The 22001-nt window shown below is 45.3% G+C and overlaps 1 protein-coding gene across 3 annotated transcripts in view; it reads right to left on the reverse strand.

The window, feature by feature from the left end:
- The window catches only part of KCNJ5 (potassium inwardly rectifying channel subfamily J member 5), a 35426-nt gene extending 13883 nt beyond the window's left edge, over positions 1 to 21543 (reverse strand). The window contains exons 1-2 of one of the 3 annotated variants that reach the window (XM_090123412.1): positions 4391 to 6622; positions 552 to 661 (exon numbers count right to left, since the gene is read on the reverse strand). Coding sequence is in view for 1 of the 3 variants with exons in the window: in XM_031599729.2 (XP_031455589.1) it covers positions 21406 to 21440 (35 nt within the window). In the remaining 2 variants the exon portion in view is untranslated. Of the gene's footprint in view, positions 1 to 551; positions 662 to 4390; positions 6623 to 21405 lie in introns of those variants that run through there. The other 2 variants (XM_031599729.2, XM_031599731.2) reach the window with 2 other exon arrangements.
- Positions 21544 to 22001: the final 458 nt, after the last annotated feature.

Below are 22001 nucleotides of genomic sequence, written 5' to 3' on the forward strand. Positions count from 1 at the left end.
GCTTTAAATGAACTTTACTGACAGCTGCAGCAGCCTTACAACTTCTGCTAATATTTGATTTAATGCTCTGCCATCGCAGTGGGAACTCAGTATGTGGTTACTGACAATAATTAAGCACATGAATCTCTGAGCACAGGTTTGGGGGTCTGAAGACTATTCAGCTTTCTGTTACAAATGCACTATTTATTCTCTAATTCCGAGCAAATCACTGCCTCTCCCTCTTCCTTAATTTCCCAACTGCAAAATCTGTGATACAAATACAGTCTGTGAGATCCGAAGCAGAAGAATCTAATAGGAAATTCACTATTAGTCCCTTATTAGTTCAGCTGCACTGGGAAGTTTATGATGGATGGCAAGACACCAAAGAGGACCGCTGTCTCTATGTCAGGAGTTGGTTTACTTCTCTATTGTATGATACACTGCCATCAAGCACACACATCTTTTCCAGGTGCTGGTAATTACGTGTAAGCATCTTACAGAGATTTAGACTTCAGTTTGTAAACCATTCCTCCATCCAGCAAAGAGATCTGTGACACAGAATTGCCTCTTACCATCACGCACGCCATCCTGCTTCACTGGCATTTACCATCTTTGGTTAAATGGGGCCAGGATAATAAAAATGTCACATTTGTACAAAGCTGCTTTCCTTTTGGACAGATAGCTGCAAAAGAAGATGTGAGTCACTGCATTATCAACCTTGCAAAGAGGCTTTTTATCAGACTGGCTGTTGCTCAGCTTTAGCCAGACAGACTTGGGGGCAGGCAGCGACATTTGCGCTCTTGGCTCTGCAGAAGCAGGGTCACACTGGGGTTGGTTCATATCTTCCCAAGGCATTGTTCTGCAGAGCTCTCTACGAGCCCATCCTACAGTGCTGATGTACCTCCTGATAGTCCCAAGAGCTCATGATTTAAATTTGCTGAAGACATTGCAGGAGGCAAACCTAACAAAGTCTGCAAGAGGTTTTTTCCCTGCTGGCCATGGTCACTTTTTCCATTTAGATAATTGCTGATCTCACCGGGGTAAACGCAGGTTTCAGCATGGATAGGATTTGCCTTTGGAGAGGTCTGACCTTGCAGGCAATAGGAGTTTGGATATAGGAATTTGTCACTAAGTTTGGGTAAAAAATCACTTCTTACTGTTTGCTTCAAACCCACTGCCTGTGTCACCTTATGGCATGGGAATACATGAGCAGCTGTTCTTTAGCAACCCGTCCATTTCCCCAAGCCAGGATTTTACTTAACTCTATCACCTGCTTCCCAAGATGAAGAGCCCTGCATTGCTAAAGAAGCAACCAGTACAGCAGTACTCACTGAACTGATCACCAATGGAAGACCTTGTGCAATTCATACCATCTTTCTTAGAAATAGACGTATAAATAAAGGGTATAGAGACTCTTTACAAAGTGCTTGGAGATCCAGAGGTGAAGGTACCCAAAACCAAGGCAGGACACCTCAGGAAACTGCACCAGAGAGATCTGTGACACTTCACTAATAAGCATGCAGTCCCAAAGCTCCCTCAGCCCTATGATTGCTTTGTGGAGTGCATTCCCTCTCAGCACTGATGCTGACCTGTCTGCTCGGGGTCCGTTAGGCTCAGAAATGCCACTGCAGAAGGTGTTCATTCTTTCAAAACAAAATCCCTCCTAAGGAAATCTCTCTGGGTTGGAAGTTAATATGGCACAAAGACTGAGCTTATGGATATTTGTGCCTCATCTTTATCTGCTCGTTACCTCCCAGTCTATTTTTCTCCCCTGCAATAATCACAGTTCTGATATCCCTCAGCCCTTTCGTTGTCATTTGTGAGGCAGTAATGTGCCCTCAGAGCATCCAAGTGTTTCAGTGCTCAATACAAGTAACATGCTTATTTTTTATTGTTATTACGATTATTATTTAATATCTGCGCAATAAGGAAGTGCTCTGGTTCCCATTTATCAGGATGGGGAAGCAAAACAGAGATGCTTGCTTCTTGCATGGATGGGAGACCTGTGGCAGGGCGGGGAATGGCAGCCACAGATCCCCACATCTCCAATATGTGCCTGAAGTCACCACACCTCCCAGCAGAGCAGCAGCAGTTCCTGCATTTTGGTGCATCCAGAGATTGCTCAGAAAAGCCTACAGAGCCTTATTTACCAGCATGGCTAACCTGGCTCCATTATTCCTAATGGCAAACAAATAATGCTGCTGTCTTTACTGTGAACTTTTTCAAAACCGGAGGAGTGAGTTCCAGAAAAAGAAAACACCTTTTCTTTCTCTGGATTTTCTACAGTTTTCAAATTGATATTTCCCCTCAATACATATAAACAAATCCCACACAGTATATCAGCTTCAGACCAGTGCAGAAAAGGATGGAAAAACTGTAATGAGAATGAAGGCTGTGTGTCTGGGGCTTCCAGGACAGGTCATAATGACAGCAGTGTGGAGGCTGCAGCAATTTGTTACAGAACAGGGACTGGAGAACAGGGAGTTCCCACAGCACCAGGGCTGCCCACTCCCCAATGTAACACAAAGGGAAGAGGAGAGGATGTCAGCAGCATAACCTTCAGTCAATTATACCTGTTGGAGTTATAGAAGTTGAGCACGAAAAGTCTGTGTGCAAAGAACAGATTCATAATATTACACTGTTGGGTGTTCTGAACCCATTTTGAATAGCCAAATGATATTCTCTTTACAGACGAAAAAAGGCAGAAAATGAACCAGTTTGATCTCTGCATCTCCAAGGGAGCTGCTCTGCCTGAGGCACTCTGCAGCCTCTCTGTCCTTTCACCCCAGACTATTTTTAGGGGGACCTTATGGTGTCATTGCAGAAGTGACTGTTACCTTTCAACAAACACAAGTGAACGCAGACAGAGAGTCCTGTTCTGAGGAGACATTGCTGTTCCTGGCTGTCTACCCGTGGCACACTGCGTACTGGGGTATGCAGAACCTCAATTCTAGAGAAAATACTGCTCCAAAAGCACCAATATTCCTGTTCTCCATTGTTCATATATTGCACCGTTATTACAACTGACATTTACTGCACAATCCTGCAGCTGGCTTAAAAAGAAAATAAAACTGAAGGATGCTAACACCACCTCACACCTCTACAGCAACTTGCAGCCAAACAGCTCCAAGATGAAGTAGCCAAATGTTGGCTCCTTCCACCCCGAGAGGTTTAACAGTGCCACTGAACTGCAGACAAGAGAAAATGAGTCACAGAGGGACAAAGTGATCTACCTGAGACCAAATGGCTGGTGAAGTGCCAGCATCATCCCAGGCGCCAAGTGTCTCTCCCAACCTCTATGTGAATAGGAAGTGGGTGACTCATAAAGGTCCTCAGATATGTCTCAGAACATGAATCTGAAAGTCTGTTTTTGCCTGTAACTAACAAGGCTGGAACTTTCCAGAGGTGGACAACGTTCTCTAATGGAAACTAAAAATGATCCGGATTTCTTATCTCCACCTGATGATGAACAATAGGGGAAAGGACCCCAAAAATGAAGTAACTCCCCCAATACAATTCCTACAGATGGTGTTTGCTTGGACTGCTCAGAGAACTGCTGAGAGGAACCAGCTTTGTTTCCCCCCAAACCACTCAGCCATGACTATAAAGCAGTTTTCTTCTCCAAAGGAAAGGGGTGCACTGATGACCTGTTTGACTACCAAACCTCAGAAAGCCACGTAGCAAGCTTCTGGAAGCAGGGACAACTTCTGGCAGTTCTTGATTTGTTTCCTTAAACTCTCAGGTCAAAAACAAATGGGGGAGATGCTGTATAAAAGTTAGCATGTTACTCCCAGCAGCATGAATTAACACAACAGCACAGACTCTGAGCACTATCTGCTCAGTGTCAGTACACAAAAGAGTCAGGGTTTTACTTCACGGGGCCATTAACACCCCTCGAGATTCCCAGTGCATTAAATGGTCTGTCTCCCTTTAGGGCTGATCATGCCAATTCACTGTCTGAGTATTACACTGTAAGGGTTCTTTGAACACAATGTGGCTAAGTGTCCTAATTCTAAAAGAATTTAATCTTTGACTCCAGGTTAGGATTACAGTCACTCCATGCATCTCAGGGTTGTTCAGCGACCTGTCTGCTCCAACCTGCTGTATTCCAGTGACTTCCACTAATCTGGTTTTGGGGCACTCCATCATTTACAATGCCTTTTCCTACATAACACCTCTGCTAGATCTGACGGTGCCTTTGCACAAAATCCACTTCTAATCCCCGGCTTCCCACGGTCTCCCAGCAGCCAACAAGTTAGACAGCAGCACGTCTCCAGCTGTCACCCGGCAGGGCTGGGCACGGAGACTTAACGCTCAGCTCCTTCTCCTCCTCCCTCCTGGGCTACTGATTGTCAACAGCCAGAGAGGAAAGCAAGGAAGCCGACAAAGCAAACACAATGAGGTAACTTACTTGCTGAGAGCAGCTCCGCATCAGTCTCGTGCCGCGGCACTTCGGGGACGCCGGGCGGTGACCGCACCGAGAGGCAGCTGCTGGGGGAGCGGCCGATCCATGCCATCACCAACAAGCTGCGGTGCTCTTCTGATCCCGGAGCCGTCTCCTCCTTCCCTCCCTCTGCCCGGCATCACAAAACATTTACGTGGCACCGCACGGTTACAATCGTACACCCCCGTCCCTGGGCGCTGGGCTCTCTCGCTGTCGGGCTGACACGGGGAGCTCCTCCCGACCGGAATGACGTCCTGGCGGCACGCAGCTCCCCCGGGGCAGGGAGAAGAGCAGCATCCCTTGCAACGAGCAGGAAAGGGGAAGGGAGAGGCGGCGGGAGGGGACGCGGAGGGAGGGGTTTAGTGCTGCCTTGCATAGGGGGGATGGAGCGGTTTCGGTGCCTGAGAAAAGGCGAGGCGCTGCGCTGCCCATCACCGCGTGCTCATCGCCCTCCTCGCCAATTCCCCGAGCCCTGGGCTTACTTTTCCACCCAGCCGCCTGCTTCTCTGCTCTCCCAGTGCCCAGCTTCTTTTTTCCTGCATTACTGAGCGAGTTTTCTTTTCTTCCCCTTTTCCCTTTCCAGTGGGTGGGGAAAAGAAGAAAACCCATTGTTTTAAATCACACACCGAAGGTGGTCCCGTGCAACCTGCTGCAGGGAACCTGCTTTAGCAGCGGCTGGACTGGATGATCTCCAGAGGTCCCTCCCAAGCCCTGAGATTCAGTGATTGCCGTAAAACAGAACGGGAAGGATGCAGAAGCCACGCATTTAGCAGGGAGCACACATGCTTTTTTCTTTCTTGTTATCATTGATAATACCACACTGTCTCCCTAGCTTCATAAATATTTCCTCTTCTGAAAAGCAAATGTCAGGCCAGCTGCATATGTAAGATCTGCCTCCCGAGTGCAGGTTGCCTTCAGGCTTTGCTGCTCTGTTCCTTACTTCTCATCCTCCACTCCTCCCTCATTCCCTCTTTCAGGAGCCACATGCATTACAGCCCATCAGAAGTGCTTTCTCAGAAGGTTTTCTGGGCCAGAATAGAGAGCTTGTCAAAATCACATGGTGACACAAGGATGTGTCAGTAGCACTGGAAACTGACAGCATTTGTTTCCATTTTCTGCTGTGAAACAATAATCAACGTCTTCAAAATTACGCATCATCTATAAAATAAATTTCTATTTTGATCCTACTGTATGGGAATGGAGTCTCCCTACGTTAGATCTTCTGCCTGCTCACAATCATTAGCAACACTCTTTGTTCTCCCATTAGCACGTATTTTACCTTTCAGGAATGTGCCTATGATACATGAAGGATCCTCATAAAATTTTGGTTTGAGGTGAACAGTTGTGGCTGTTGGTGATATATATATATATTTTTAATAAAGAGTTAAACTAACCAAGCATTAACTCACAGAACACAGGAGTCAGTCGCCATGAGAATTACAACGTTCCCTTCCAGGAGTTGCTGCATCCTGCTTCCATACAGCAATAAGGATATGCTTCATAGGAGCACAACTCTGCTTATTTCACCTCTTTTTATAAGACACAGAATGAATCTTGGTGCTGCAAAGGGCAGTCCTGCCAGCAGCCATAGAGGAACAGAGTCTCTGCAAAGCTGATATGATGTGGGCAACGTCAGGAAAAGCCTTTCTTGTCACATCCCCCCATACTTATCCAATGCAGCTCACCTACCCACCCAGAGGAAGGGTCTTCCAGAGTGGTCACTATCTGGTGATAATTCTCCCATTTTGAGCTGCACCACCGCCTCACCCACGTGTTGGAACTAGCACAGTTCCAGGCAATGCAAATAAAAACTTTTGCATTTTGAGTAAAATCCTACTTCTCTTGCCACGAGTGGAACTGCTAACAAGCACTGCCATCTGCTGGCACCATGTCCTGTCACTGATTTCTCTACAAATAGAGAAAGGGTTTAAAGTGGATTCTCCCAGCTCCCGCTGGTCTGTGAGCTTGCAGAAAGCTGTATTTCCCAACACTCATTATTCAGCTAGAAATGACACCTCTCCCCTCTTGAGGCATCAGCTCACGAGCAGCCACACCATCCTGCTGCTTCTCTTTGCAATCACACCGTGCTGTGCTCAGATGGCAGAGCAGGGCGTGCTGTAAGGCTGCTGCTGTCCCAGGAGAAAATGCAGAAGTTGCAATGCACTGCTGGCAGCTCCTCTATTTAACTGCAAGGAATCTACCAGGGATTGCAGCAAGTCCACAAATGTTTTTGCATGAGACTGTCATAGGCTAAATTTTGCTTCATGGCACAGCTAGAAGCCCCAGCAAGAAGCATGCACCTGTCATCCAGGATTGCTACTTTCTATGAAACAACAATGCCCTGAGCATCTCAGTTCAGTGCAGCATGCAAACCACTGCCAGCACATCTCATGGTTACTCAGGAGAAGGCAAAATCTCAGGTGCAAAGATAATATTCTGAAGGTAAATTCCAGGCAGTGAATATCACGTCCAGTTTACTTAGCTGGCATACTTTAATGCCATTTGTACCCTTAGGAGTTAAAAGCAACTCGGCATTTCTTACAGCAGGTTCCACGTGTTGTGACCTGAGTTCACTTCTGGATTCTTTTCATCTCCACTCTGGCTGCAGGAATGGTGACCCTCACTGACTCCATGAAGTCATTTTATTACTGTTTAATCTCATGTGTGCACACCTGGCATCACAAAAAAACAGCAGCCCTGGACAAAAGGCCTCTATGTAGCCACCAAAGGGGTACTGTGCAGACAGCATCTCCCAGTGCTGCCCTCTCCTTGCACCCCAAATGCATTCAGGTGATGAAACAGAGCAGTACTGGAATTGCTGGGCTGTGAGCTCCTCCCACTTTGTTCCCTCACAACAGAATCTCAAGGCAATTTCTGAGACATGCCTTATTACAAGACTACGAGAGCCTTTCAGAACAAAACCATTTGTTCAAGCCTTCCCCAACGTGTCCATAGCCAGGAAGCAGTCTGCAAGGACCTATTACATTAAAAGCTGTGAGTGTTTATTAGAAAATTCCATTAGCATCAGCTAACTCCTGATCTCCTGGATTTACACCTCATTTGCAAACATCAGAAAGATTTTTCAGCAGTTTTTCAGTCATTTTGGAGCTTAAGGGAAACATTTCCAGAACTTTTTTTTTTCCCCAGACCTTGCAGCAGCATTCAATATTTATAAGGAATTCCCTGCCTTGGTAGCAACGACTGACAGTTATAAAAAATAACTACTCTATAAAATGCATTAATATTTTAAACCTGCCAAATACTGCTCAACAAAGATATTTCCAGCTTTTGCCTGTCTGGTTGTTATGTAGTTCAAGCAAATAACTGACAAAAAGAAACATATATAGGAGGGAAATGAGAGCATGGATGGGAACTTGCAATAGCTACAATAAAAGGTCTTTCTCTATTTACACAATAAATCAGCAGCACAATGGAGAAAAGAACCAACATTCTGATTTCTGCTGCAGTCAGTTATTCAGGGAACCACGATGTCAGTTATGTGCTCAGATACTGCTGTAGGATTCTGTACTACATGAACGAAACCCTTCTGTTTTTCCAAGTGAAATGAAGAGGTTGTGCAGAATGCAGGCTTTTCCACACACACCCAAACGCAAATAACTCATATTTAATGATGCAATGGAGAGAAAAGATAAATCTTGATATCACTGCAATGAAGTGCCTTCCTTTATGAACACTCCTGTGTGCCCATGTCCTGATGATGCTGGACATGCTCCAGCTCCGTTTGCAGAGCTGTTCTGTGTCCCTGACTCCTGGCACATTGGCACATTTTGTTCTTGGCATATTTGTATCTATGGAGCCAGCTGACCTTGAAGCTCACAACACACACACAAAAAAAGAATGAAAAAATATTGGCAAGCAGAAAACCGACTGCTCCCCTCCCCATGGTTATGATCAGAGTGCTTTTCCTCTCTTTGGTTTGCACAGAGATGATGCTCAGTAACTCTGAGAATGTTCCTACTGCCTCCAGAGAGGCCTGTTCAGAGCAAAACCAAAGGAAATTAAAGACCTATCAACCAATCCCTTGGTACGGGTTCATAAATATAAAACTGCGTGCAGCGGCTGGCTAAAACACTAAGGACAAAATGTGCTGAAGTGCTTTGACTTGAATCCCTCTGTTCCTGTCTCTCCCGTGTTCCCTGCACTGTGGGGAGATGGGGAAAGATGTTCCCTCCTGCTCATTATCACTGCATATTCACATGGAACAGAGGATGATGCATTTGCTGTTTGGACTAACTTGCCACTGAGCACTGCTGCTCTGACAGCAAGGCGTTGCTGCAGTCTCTAAAAATACACTCCTCTTCCTCTACCACTCTCAGGGCAGTTCATTTCAAGACAGCTCCTATCCTCCCATGCTGCCTGGCTCCTGATGGGATGCACTCAGGTGCAGCTCATCCCAATGATGCTACAGACTGTGGGATCTGAAGTCCCAAGAAAACAGCTGCAGACCTGCCCCTCACACAGCCTGCTGTGCCTGGGACACAAACTGCACAACTTCTGAGCAATCCTGTATTCGAGCATCCTCCTTCCTTAAAGCATTCCCCATCCTCCTGAAGAACCAGCAGGTGAGTTGTGCTGTGCCCTGCTTTACACCTCTAAGATGCACATCAGTGATAAGGGTTTTTTTCTGACAGCCCTGAGAAAGAGACTCAGGGGATGCTCAGAAACAAACCAGGTCCTCCACGGTTTTCAGAGCCAAACTGCTCTGCACATATGCTGAGTTCAGTTGCTGTGCTCACTGGAGCACTCCCTTATTCACTGTAACTTGTGCAGCAACAGCTCGCTAAAGTTGTGGCAGATCTGTTGGATTTACCCTGCAGTCACTCAGCCAAGCTTCCGGATGGATTTGCCTGAGGCTTATTCCTTTTCCATGCAATGCACCAACTCTGCATTTCAGATCTGACTAGTGCTAAAATTGTACAAGAGGCTTCATGCAAATGGATGAAGTCTCCTTTTCTGTTCGTGGTGAAATTCATCTGCTGTTAGATACATCTGAGCCTGAAATTCAGGGACTGGTGACATCTCAGGTCATTATAAAGCCATCTCTGAGTGCAGAGCAACCACAGAAATAACTGTGACGACTCCACAAGCCATGCTGTGCTCTGCTCTAAGAGCAGAAGTAAGGAATTATTGACTGGATTTCCCAGAATGTACCAGTGAAAATGAGGCATAACGACAGAACTGTAGACACAGTCAAAAGAAATAGAAAGAAGTTTTCCCAGGAAAAGACGATGCCATATGGACACGGCAAATCCTAAAGCTTTGCTCTGCTGAAGTTTCTTTCAGCTCCCCAGGCTTTTCAATGTCACAACGTTCTCTAGGAAGACAACTGGGCTGTGTCATCTCAGCATTGCCTTGGGCTGTAGTGTTCCCATGCTGGCGATACCTCTGGAACTCACAGGCTCAGTAGTACCCCGTTTGCACAGAATTGATTCATTTGTGCTGACAGCTTGCATACACCTCATCATACAACGACGTTATTGAAGCTGAATTGCCAGAAAGGCTACAGCCATTGCTTCGGGTGATTTATCAGGGACTTACATTGCATTGAGCCCACGCCAAGAAAATTCCCTCACGAACCAAGACCAGATGTCGTTCTCATCTAACTACATTAAATCTGAGACAAAAGCCCTAAAGCCAACAGACCTGTCGTACTTCTATCGCTCTCGTACTCACGTAGAACAGCCCTCTGTGCCCCCACACACAGCCCACCCCAACTCGACAAAACTGCTGTTGCACAGAACGATCCCACTTGTTTGCTGTGCGAAACGATTCTGCCATATGACAGAAGGTTTCTACCGCTTTCTTAAGAGATTTTCCCATCGTCACCGGAGCCAGCGGCCACCCCGCAGTCCCCGCACAGGCCAGCAGAGGGTGATGGGCGGCCACGTCGTTTCCGTACTCTCCTGACCAATTTTCTGGGTAAAGCCTCACACGCCTCTGAAGCAGTATTTAAGCAGGCATCCTACTTGCGTCACGGCACAGAATTTTAAGTACAAAGCGGAAGATTTGCTGAAATAATGCCTTTCCCCGTAGCTTCATCATGGAAATGATCCACACCAATTTTAACTACATTGCCCGGATACAAGAGGTCTGTGTATGACTGTACCATCTTACAAAGTACTGAAAGTTCTTATAAGCTATGCTGCAGGACAAGCATATTTCAGCACATCTTGCACAGACCATCCATGCACCCCCAAGGTTCATCTCAGGGCAGGTGATGGAGACCTACAGAAAGCCTTGCTGCAAGAGCTGAAGGTGCCTGGGCACGAGCACCAGGAAGCACCTCCCAGTTCTGCAGAACTACATGTGGGAAAAAAACACACTGCAAAGGGAAAACCTCAGCATGGGGAATTTCAGCTCCCTAACCCAGACCAGCACCAAGATAGAGGCTCTGAAGCTAGCTGCCTCTTGAAGCAAGCTGTGCATCACCCAGAACAACTCGCACAAAGCCTAACTGGGCGCAGCCCAAGCAGAGCTGTGCTGCCTGCACACCACTGCCTCTCAGCATGCTTTTCCAGCCTGAATTTGAAGCCTTGCATAGATGAAGACATCACTGAGCATTTTCCATCACTCATGGAAAATGAGCAGGCAGCAGCTGATACCTCAGTCTGCTCTCTATTACCAAAAGTGGTAACTGCTCTCTGCTATCAAGCCTGTTCTTACTGCCCTCCCAAGCAGCTCATTCTGATGGGTTCACTCATCTGTAAAACAGTTGTTCTTTACATGGCTATTTCTCATGTCCTGACCTTCAACAGCAAGGCCCAGGCTTTTTGTGTGATCATTCAGTAAATGTACTTCTGAAAAGAGGCACCTGCTGTTCTTTGCTGGGGAACTTTCATGGGTACAATGCAAGACTATCAGCCTATTCCAACTGCTTTTGAAAATTAAGACAAATTACCACCCAGTTCTGTCATTGCTATCAGTAATGCAGATTTACCAAAGGAGAGCAGGAGCTGCAGGGGCTGTGAGTTCCATAGCACTGCCTACTGTGTATCTGCACATGCACTCCCCAGTAATGCCTGTAAGAAGGATGTGCTGATCTGTTCACCACCTGTCCTATGCTTATGGTGCCTCTGGGGCTCTATTCCTGCTCTTAGGGAATAACTGAACAATCACTCCACACAACTTGTTCACTTTCTGACTCTGCCTGATGCTGCAGGCTCCATCCAACCCATTAGCTGCAAAGGGAATTCAGCAGAGGCCTTTCTTTGAAGTGATATGCTCTCAGCTTTCCTCATGGCTCCCATGAGAGATCAATGCCTGACTCCAGCAGGTCAGAATATCACACCATGCTTTCTGCCGTTGTTTTGCCTTTTTGCCTTGGTTATTATCAGAGAAAAATAGAATGACTGCTGCTTCCTTTATTTCTCTCTCCTTCCCCTGCATTCCAAAAGAGGGCAAATTTCATTTATTAATGCTGATAAAGTCCATGGAGACTTACAGATAAAAGACGCCGTTTGAAGCAGAATGTAATGTTCTGTCTTGCAGGAAGCTTGTGCTTTACTGTTTATTTTCAGAGCACCTGCTGACATTGCTAGGCAACTCTGACAATGTCCAAAATAAAAACACTAATAACAATGAAACAAACAAAAAGGTTCTGAGTCTGACAGTCACAGCTGAGGGCTGTCAGGAGAACAGAGAATGGATGCAATCGATTCCTAAATTTGAAAGAAAGCGAAGGACAAAATGATCAGTTGTAGGTTGACCTCAAAAAGGTAAACTCTGACCCCAAGAGGGACACAACCACTGTCCTGGATGCCCTGCCCAAAAGGGCACCTGGAGGGGTGGTAAAGTTTGGGAACTTCTGAGCAGCAGCAAGATCAGCTCATTGGACTTTCGAGAGTCCTTAAAGAATGGCAGCACAGAGGATGGTCACTGCTGCACAGTATTGCAGCATTATCTTTCTTTCTTTGTTTACAAAGAGCAATGGGTAGAAAACACAGGCTTACCTAAAGCTCACATTCTGTTCTTCAAAACATGGATTTAGCTGGTGATGCTTAACACAGCCCAGAAAGGCAACTGCGGGTAATAATAATGTACCTTTATCTGCTTATTCCTATTCATATAGTTGCCTTCCAGCAGATGCCCATGCAGATATGCTCGGTTGTGCACTGTGTGCCACCTCACTCCTTATCAAGCTATTAGGTTTGCTCAAGCAAGCAGGGCATCACATGTCACAGCCTATCTAACCTTCGGCTAAACACATCTGTGTGCCCATCAAAGCTGGGCCTGGGCTCCCAAGGGCTGATGTAGGGACAAGCCCCTTGGAACCAGCACTACAGAAACACCTCACGCCCTCAATTCAGACTTCTACAAATGGCTTTTTGGAGATCTTTCTTCAGATCCTTACCTATTTGGAAAACAGAGAAAAAAGGCAGAAGGTGAAACAAAGCATGCTCCTATTTTAATGCTTCATAACATCTGACAGCAGGAAGGAAAGAAGTACCTTTGTTGCAGTCCAGCCATGCCCTACATTTTCAGAGGAAATAAGGACTTCTCTGGCACTAATGTACTCTGCCAAGTAGCTGAATTACACGTAAATGCAAGTAATGAGCTTTATTATTTCCAGTGAGAAGCCAGCACAATTTTCTCAATGAATACGGTTGCATAAGGCAGACTTTCCCCACATGGCATCTCAGTAAAGGCATTCTACCTCGCAGACTTGCCTGACACAAATGAGGCCTTTGCTGCCGTGCAACCCTTAGGACATCAAGGAGTTAAAAACACAGGGCTCTGCCTTTTTGGATTCCCACATGCATTCTCACAGCCAGCTTCATTCCTGAGATTAAGGAGCCTTTAATTAAGCCTATGCATTTAAATTTTGTGATTACAGTTAGCAGAGGAGACGAAGGACTTCAACTACCTGCTGTCTAAGAATAAAGAAAAGAGAAGGGATTATAAACCTCTTGCTTTCATTAGAAACAACGTCAGAATCACAGCTGCAGGTACAAATACAGAACAGGCTCCTGTTACCTCTATCCTGTTACCTCTATCTTCTTTGCTACACCATCAGCTCAGTATTTAACAGATAGAAAATGAGACGTAATGGGAAGGATGGGATCACCTCTCTTGGGGCTCGGAATAAAACTGCAATGGATTTTAATCCCTCCCCAGGGTAAACACCAAGTAAATCAGTGCTGGGAGGCTGCCAGCCTAGCTGCACTGAGGTTAATGAACAAACAACTGCCTGCGGTACTGACTTCTCTACCATGCTTATGAAGTATGTATCTTTGGTTACATCTAGAGAGACTGCATCTTCTATACATAATCGTTCCTAAAGATAAGGGCATGACATCTTTCTTTTCATTTGACAAAGCAGATAGAGATGATCAATATTTATGTAGGAAAACTGCTTCAGGCAAGCAGACTTCACAGAACAATCTTAATCAAAAGCGTTGACTTCATGTGAAAAACACTGGAAAAATATTTACAGATGCAGCAGGGGATGTTCTGACATGAGCTCAGTCACACCTCATTTCCCATTTCTTCTTTACAGGACAGGTTCCCAAAGAATACATTTCTGATAAAACAATGAAGTCAACTCAGAAAAGGGGAGATCATCCGATGGAGGAGGGCTGCTGGCAAACCAGTGCCACAGCTGAAGGTGCTGTTTGGTGCCTTGGTTATGGATGCAGCTTTGGAAATGTTACCTTAGGAAAATAACACAACCAGTTGAACGCAATACCCTAAATTTCCAAGAATGTCTTCGGTGATGCTTCTGTCCTACATGAGAAACAAACTACAAAATGACTCCTCTATGTTATAAGGATTGCCACCATCTAAGTGGTCTCAGAGCACCTAGAAGTCATTTGTCACTCATGAAAACCCAAATCCTTTACGACTCTCCTCCTGCTTTGCCTTCCTTGTACCAAATACAGAAAGACTGTTCTGGTCTCAGACTGAATGAAGTTAATTACAGTCTGTCCTAAAAACCTGCAATTGAAATTCATTCTGGGAGCTTCTGAAAGCCAGGGAAACCTATTCATTTTTTCTGACATTCTTTTGACATGTCATAGAGAAAGAATGAAGAAAGCCCATTCACTTTTAATTTCCCGGTGTTGAGGATAATATTTAACAGAAGTAAAACCCTTTAAGGGCTCAATACACTCTTTGAAACTAATGGGAAAAAACTTCCCATTGAGTTTCATCGCAGGAGAACAGCTTTTTTCTTTGAAAAATTATGCTAAACAACGTGCAATATGCTAGCTGGTGAAATTTAATTTGTAACATCATGAACTGCCAACAGGTGAGCAGTGCAGGGCTCCTGTGTGCATTGAGTACAGCATAACAACAACCAGACTGATTACTTCTGAGTAGATCACATCAATTACTCCTGGTTGTTACCTGCAGCCATTCCATCATTGCATTTCTGGTGCTGTGTTGGCACTGCTAACAGCAGATCTGCATCCCAGGAGTGTGAGGAGATACAGCAGATGGATTAATGTGCTTGGAGATGAAAGGCACTACTTAAATTATCACATTGATCATCAGTGACTGAGCTATTTAAACAATGGAATGGCTAATACCTGAGCTTGATTCCTTCTATCACTGCTTTCTGTCTTCACAACACTGCAGGGCAAGCAGTTCTGATGCTGAATCACTGATCTCCTGTTGGTTTCAACTATGTGAGCAGATCTGGCTTTGCCCAAATGTTCAATAAGATTTTGATGGATAAATTTATCCCCCATCTCTTCCAAGACTCTGAGAGACAAAGAAGATCCTGCCCACACGATGGCCTCCACCTGCCTGTGGTCAGTGGTAGAAACATGGGGCTCCTGTTGCTGTATAACTCAGGGAAGACCAATCTCCCATCTGGGAATTTTAATGTTGAGGGTAGAACTCATTTATTTACAGTAGGCATCGAAAAGATAAGGATATGAACTGCCTCAGCCTCTCAAGTCCTCTCTCTGTAAAGGCAGATGGATGAGCATCTCTGGAAGGCAATGCATTCCTAGGCACTTGTCTCAGAGTGAGAAGAAATGCCTTCCTAATTTGAGCAAACCAGAACGTGCATGTAGGTAAATTAATTTCAGGTTTAAATCACACAATCCCTTATCAGTGAGATGCAAAGACAGAGCCAAAGGATTGAGAAGTACAAGAGATGTTCACTTCTTCAGACTCCAAGATCACAGCAGTGAATTAACTCCTGCAGTCCCTCTGCAAAGGTTTGGGATGGAATTGGGCTTTCAGCTTAGATCTAGGAAGGAAATCCTAGGGAAGAGTACATGCTTCTAATACACCATAGGTCAACTAAATCAAACCTCAAAGGCCCTGCGAAATATAGGAGGTATTAAGAGATGCTTTGTGGGTTTTTTCCCCCCAAACCACGCTGCCCATGCAGAACAAAGGCAGGATCCTCACAAGCAGTCAGGACACTGCTGCTGGATTTATACCAGTGGGATACAGTAACAGATACAGTAATAGTAGCATCAGCTTTCTCAGGTAACACTGCACTAATTTCTCTACCCTCAACAGCTCAACACTTGTGCCTTATTTTTAAATCCAGCAGCCACTTCTCTGCCTTCCACATAGGTATAAAAACTGAGCCATTATGTTAATGAGCCACTGCATATAGATGAGCTGGCAACCAGTCTGAGCTGCCACAGGCACACATAAAAACCAAGGAGGGCCCTGGCTGTGCTCCCTTTGGTGGAGAAGCTGTTGGGAATTACATGCTCTAGGGGTACAGGAAGCTTTCCCTCCCACCTCCCTGCTGCAGCCACCTTCACTGCTTAACACCCAAGGTAAGAGGCTCACTGCCATATTATTTTCTTGAAAGGTAGCACTGACACAGGGCTGGAAGGATATTGAAGCGTGGCAATGCAACGAATTACAGTGGGATAAAGCAGTGCAAGCAATGCAGGTGTGGTGATAACTGCCATGATTGCTGTTCTAACCCTGTCATTCCCTCACAGTCTAGAAGTCTGGATGCACTAGAAGGCTGAGCCTGTGCATCCAGACTGGGAGCAGGAAACAGCTAATGGTTTTTACTGCTAGACTTTGACTTTGCTGTGCTTGCTTGGAGCAGCAATGTGTACAGATCACAAGTTCTCCCCATTCAGAGGCACTGGGAGATGCTCAGGTCCTGCAGTAAGGAGTTTCTCAAAATTACTGTTTTAAAAAATACCCACCATTAAATTCTCTCCTGTTTTGGGCCTGACAACATGTAGTGCATGGCTCACCTCCCCAATCTCAGAGTCAATTACTTCAGTTAACTGCTATAAGCATCTACAGGAAAAAAAGAAAACCTACATATGTGCCAGCAATAAATAGGAAAATCAGGACACACCACTTATGGGTTGACCTGTCAGAAAATGGTAATTAAAGCGTTCCAGCTGACAGTGCCCCTTTAATGAATTATTAGTAATGTTCTCTGAGAACATTCGATGAAAGACACCATAAGAGTTTATACTTAAACCAATTTTCTGCATGATGCAACTTCACTGCACAACAGGAGGAAAATCTCCTCTACAGAATCAAACTAAGATAATAAAAAAGTAATGGTCTGAATGATCAGCAAGTTACAGCTGCCCTCCTGCACTGGTTACCCCTACTCCCCTACCATGACCTTTTTGCACAAGTGCTTATCTAATAATTGCCAGCATTTCCTTAAATTCTGTTAAAAACAGCCAGTAAGGTGTAAGAGTGCTGGTCCTCAGCTGTTAATAAATACCACACGTAGGTACAGTAGTGACTGAGCAGCTCAGTTTCACTACAGATACAGCAGCACATAGGGACTGAGCCCTTCTGATACCAACCACACCAGGAGCTTCTGAACAGCACTCTGTGTTACAGCATTACTAACAGCCTCCTCGTGCTGGGCAGTGGCAGCAAGCTCATCCTACAGGTGCTTTTGCCTAAGAGCTACTCCTGCTTTTAGAACCTTCCAAGGCATCTTGATGTGCACAGAACCAGCAGTGATACCCACCCAACCCTCATCACCCTTCAGCAGGGGGAAGGGGACACGAGCTTTGCATGACTCATTTCCTTTCATCAAGGTTCTTGCTGGTTTCCAGCTCCATCCAGATCTGTCTGCCTTTGGCTGCTCCTTTAGAAATGTAACAAAACAGCTCTGAGGATTCGCTTCTCTTGGTGGCAGCTCTGTGGGCCCACCAGGAGCTGGTAGGTAGGCAGTGATATTCTGGGGTGTGAGAGTGGAAAGCTCTTTCCAGCCATGCAGTTCTAAGCATCCTACACCTGAAGGCCACCAATGGCTTCTGCATTTCAGCTGTACTCAGCAGCTCACCTAAACACTAAGGAGCATCTGTAAGAGCCTGGACTACAGTGGGAAGGAGGGGAGTTTGGCACAGGAATGTAGCTTTCCCTTCCTTTACATATAACCATGAGACAATGCAGAGTTGCTACAGCAGAGCAAGGTGTCTCTTCCTTCAGCAGCACAGCCCAAAGGATGTATTTGCATGATATATCCCAAGGCTCTATTTCTAGTCTGCTGTACATCAGCCTGCATACTGGAAAGGAGCTTTATAGCTAAGATTCAGAGCCTTGTTAGCTCACCCTGAATATCTTCATAAACCTCTGCTACACAGCAGGTAACAGGCCAGTCAGGCTGTGGGTGGCTGATAAGTTTGCACCCTCCATACACAGTGCTCACAGAGATAAGATGGTTTTATTTGTTTCTTGGTTTCACATCACAGGGTTTTGATATGCAAATGTCCCTCCTCTGCAGCAGCAACCCACAATAAATGCAAGGTAATTTAAGTTGGCTTATACCTTAATAAACTCCCTCAGATGCTCTCTGTGCTGTCAAGAGAAGCGTGCACAGAGTAATCACACAGATAACAAACAACAAAACAACGCCTGTTTGAAGCCCTGGGACTTTCTGTCCCAGTGAGGAAAACAGAATTATACAAGAGACCTTCACAACACAGAGCCACTGCAACCTGAACAGCTACCTTGTGTGTGAACGTTTAGTAACATCAAGAGATAAAATAGTGGAGTTGATCTCTCCTCCTTTACTCCCTTAAATAAGGGGATCTAACCTTGGCTGCCCACATCACCTGGGGGTGGGCAGCAGCTCACCCAGTCCTCATTGCAGGCCACGGTTGAGATACCAGAGCATCTCTCATGTTTTGAGGGTACGCTGAAGCAAAATGAATCCTTCACTAAGTTCCCATCACTTCGCAGGGACTATGGAAATCTTAAATCACAACCAAGGGCTGCCCTGAATTCTGCACGAAGTAGAAAAACTGAGCCAAGATTTCGGAGTGCTTATTAGTAACTAAGAGCTTGTTTTCAGGAGTAGTGCTCAAAATAGGAGCACTGGTACCTACAGCAGGAGGAACCACTGAGTATTTTGGTGATAATATGCTTTGAATACAAAGAATGGCACAGCGCCCACACTCTAATAAACCTAAATTAAAGATTTTCATTTGCTTCATATCTGCAAATCAGCTTAGTATTTTTCCATCTCAAAAAAAATAACCCATTGTACGTTCCCCTCTTTTCCCTCTTCACTGTGCTCTTTGCACATAAGTGCTTTTCTTCTCCTCAGATAATGATAACTAAGTTTCTACCTAGACAGCAGGAGGGCATCACTTAGCTTTATAATCCCCTGAATTCTGAGCTCCTTTACAATTCTGACTACGATGAGCTGATGCCATGCTGTCAGTCCATAGCAGTACACACAAGGCTTCTCAAAGCACTTTGCAGCCTTTGAATTCATCCTCACAACACCCTCATTTTGCTTCCATGTTATGAGCAGATGGGGAAAACAGACACAAAGGGGACAGCAGCCGCCCCACAGCACAACAAAAAGAAGTGGAAAGCCAGGACCAGGCTCAGGTAATTGCCCTCTCCAGGAAAGGTTTCACCACTTGCTTCCCAGGTGCTGCAGACCGAAATCTTATTAAGACAGATTGGCCTTGCTTATATGTTAAGATATTATTCTCCTGAAGTTTGCTCCTCATTGTGAAGGAACAAAAGATGTGCTGAATACCACTCTCTGGCCTTGGTAATAAGTTGATTTAATTGGATTTGATTTTTCAAATATAGCATCTCAAGTCAGCCATAAACTCTGGAATTAGCATTTCACATCTCAACGCGGGAGGGGTTTTAAAGCAGCACAAGAGTTGAAACCCATGCCCAGTGAATTTCAAATTACTCTGAGGATGAACTCAGCCATATGCATGTTAAACTAAAATTGTGCAGGCTCTGAGTGCGTCAGGCAACGTTATTAATGGCGCACATTTGCTATTAAGAATGCAAAGCAGCTATTTTGTACCCAGTTTGTTCGCATGTCTCTTCACATCAGTGACCCATGTGATGGGTCAATAATTCACTCAGTGTGCACTGAAAGCCAGGAATGTCTTGCAAGTCAATTACACTTATATAAATAATTAGGAGCACAGAAGTAAATGAAGATTGGAACAGGAAAAGCTCTGCTGGTGAAACACTGCACACCCAGGGACAGCAGACTGCTCACATCTGTAGATTTGCAGCTGGTGGTCCCCAATTCTTCCAAAAGGCACTGTGTGCCCCCACAATTGCCCTTAAAAGGGGCAGTCCTGAGCTGTAATATTTCAGGGAACAATCAGGTTTCTCCTGTAAGTGAAAGCTATTTGCTTTCTGCAGGAGATGTGGCAAACAGCTGCCAACTGAGATTTGATTCTCAAGATTTGTTCCTGGAACGCTTCACTTCTGTGGCATTTATTTGTAATAAATCACTGGAACATCCTAACCAACCTAACAGGCACAAGTGGACCCCGGCTCTCTAATTCAGATGGATGAGAGTCGCTTCAGCAAACCTTGTGTGAAAGAGCATAGAATGTCCTTAATACCTCTACCTTCACCTGAAAACCAGCTGAAAAGTCAGATTTTTTTCCCCAGTCCAGAACACGTGACCAAAAACTCACATTAAATGTCAGGGCAGGAGCTGTAGGCTGTCATACACCCTTCAAAAGGCACTGGAACAACTGCTGTCACCCACCTTGTGATGCAGCAGCCAAGCAGAGATGAGGGAAAGAAACTATTGAGATAAGACTGTAACGGGACAAGATGTTTCTAGACAGCTTGGCTGAACATAGCAGAAATCAGATATCAGGAACCAGAGGTAGAACAAAATCTGTCACTCAAAATCTGCAGTGCTGCCAGCATTTGTGATCAGAGCACTGAATGATGAAAGGAAATCTTCTGAACTACTGATGTCTGATACTTTTACTGGTGAACCTCAACTGATTCAACATGCAGCATCAGCCAGCAATTGCCAATCCAGCTTGCAGCTGTTATGTGACAGACTTGCAGGCATAGCGAGCAGAACAAAGGAGCGTGGCAGATCAGCAGGTAGCAACGATGTGTTACAAGTATCGAAGTGGTTCCTTATACTTCTGGAATAAAATAACCTGGGTAAGGACTGCAGCAGGATAGTGATCTGAGTTCTGCATGAAAGTGCTCCCAAAATGCTGCCTAGGTCAACCAAAAACTCTTCCTACTGCCATTTAATCCAGTTAGGTGCTTGTTTGCCCTTCTCTCATTTCCCTCAGGTTCACACAGAGGGAGTGCTACAGAACTGAGAAACAGTAAATCAAACCCTGGCTCTGTGGCTGACTAAGCACACAGTGTGTGACCACCCAGCAGGGTGAGCAAGCAGCCTCTGAGTATTCTCTTACTGCATCTCTATTCTGGAGCTGGCATTAGCTATACCCTGTGATGTAAATTACTGTGAGAAGACTTTATACCATGGCAGCATTCACTTAATTGCTTTTCTTTAGTGATGTGCAGAGTGCAAAAGAGCAACATCATGCTTTTCTCATGCACTGAGTAAGCAAGGGCTTCTGGAAGCTGCTGTAACCATAAGTACTTTGTCAATGCCAGGTCCTTCTGTCAATGTTTTCTATCACACCCAGTGCTGAGTTCTGTTTGGGGTGGCACAACGCCACCGTGCATTTAAATACACCAACAGTTTGGAAACTGAAATGGCAGGAGAATGGTGAGTGTTGAGATACCTTGAGATGAGATGCCCAAATGGGGTCGGAACCATCGTGGCTTTCCCAGGTGCTCTTGGCCTTGGATAATGGCTGTCAGCTGCCTCTCAGCCCTCGAGGCTTTTACACAAAGCCTTTCCAGTGCACCATACTGATGACTGAGACTTGACATTGCCAATCTGTAGAAACAAATTGCGAGTTAATGATTCAATGCCTTTAATAATTCAGCAAAGAATAACAAAATGAGAACGTACAGCAGTGGCTCACATGACTCTGCCTGTTCTCCCCATGACCTTTCGGGATGGTGTTTGTGCTGCACTGCCTTCCCAGCACACATCCTGTGCAGTGCTTTGCTTACAGGCTGCTTTCAGGCAAACAGGCAGAACTTTGCAGTCCACCATCACACCTTCAGAGTGCTGCCTTCTCTGGCAGCAGGGAAACAACCAGCAAAAACTCTCCTTTCTCCTTCAGAAAAACTCAACAGAAAGCAAAACTTCATTTCCAGACTCCTCAGTGAGCAGAACACACAACCACCATAACACTTCTGTGTTCAAGCCCTATTTTTTTCCTTTTGAAACTACAATGACACATCACACAAAAACACTGCAAGGAGAATC

This window comes from Phasianus colchicus, chromosome 23, assembly GCF_987193195.1.
Source record: "Phasianus colchicus chromosome 23, bPhaCol1.hap1.1, whole genome shotgun sequence".
Classification (NCBI taxonomy): domain Eukaryota; kingdom Metazoa; phylum Chordata; class Aves; order Galliformes; family Phasianidae; genus Phasianus; species Phasianus colchicus.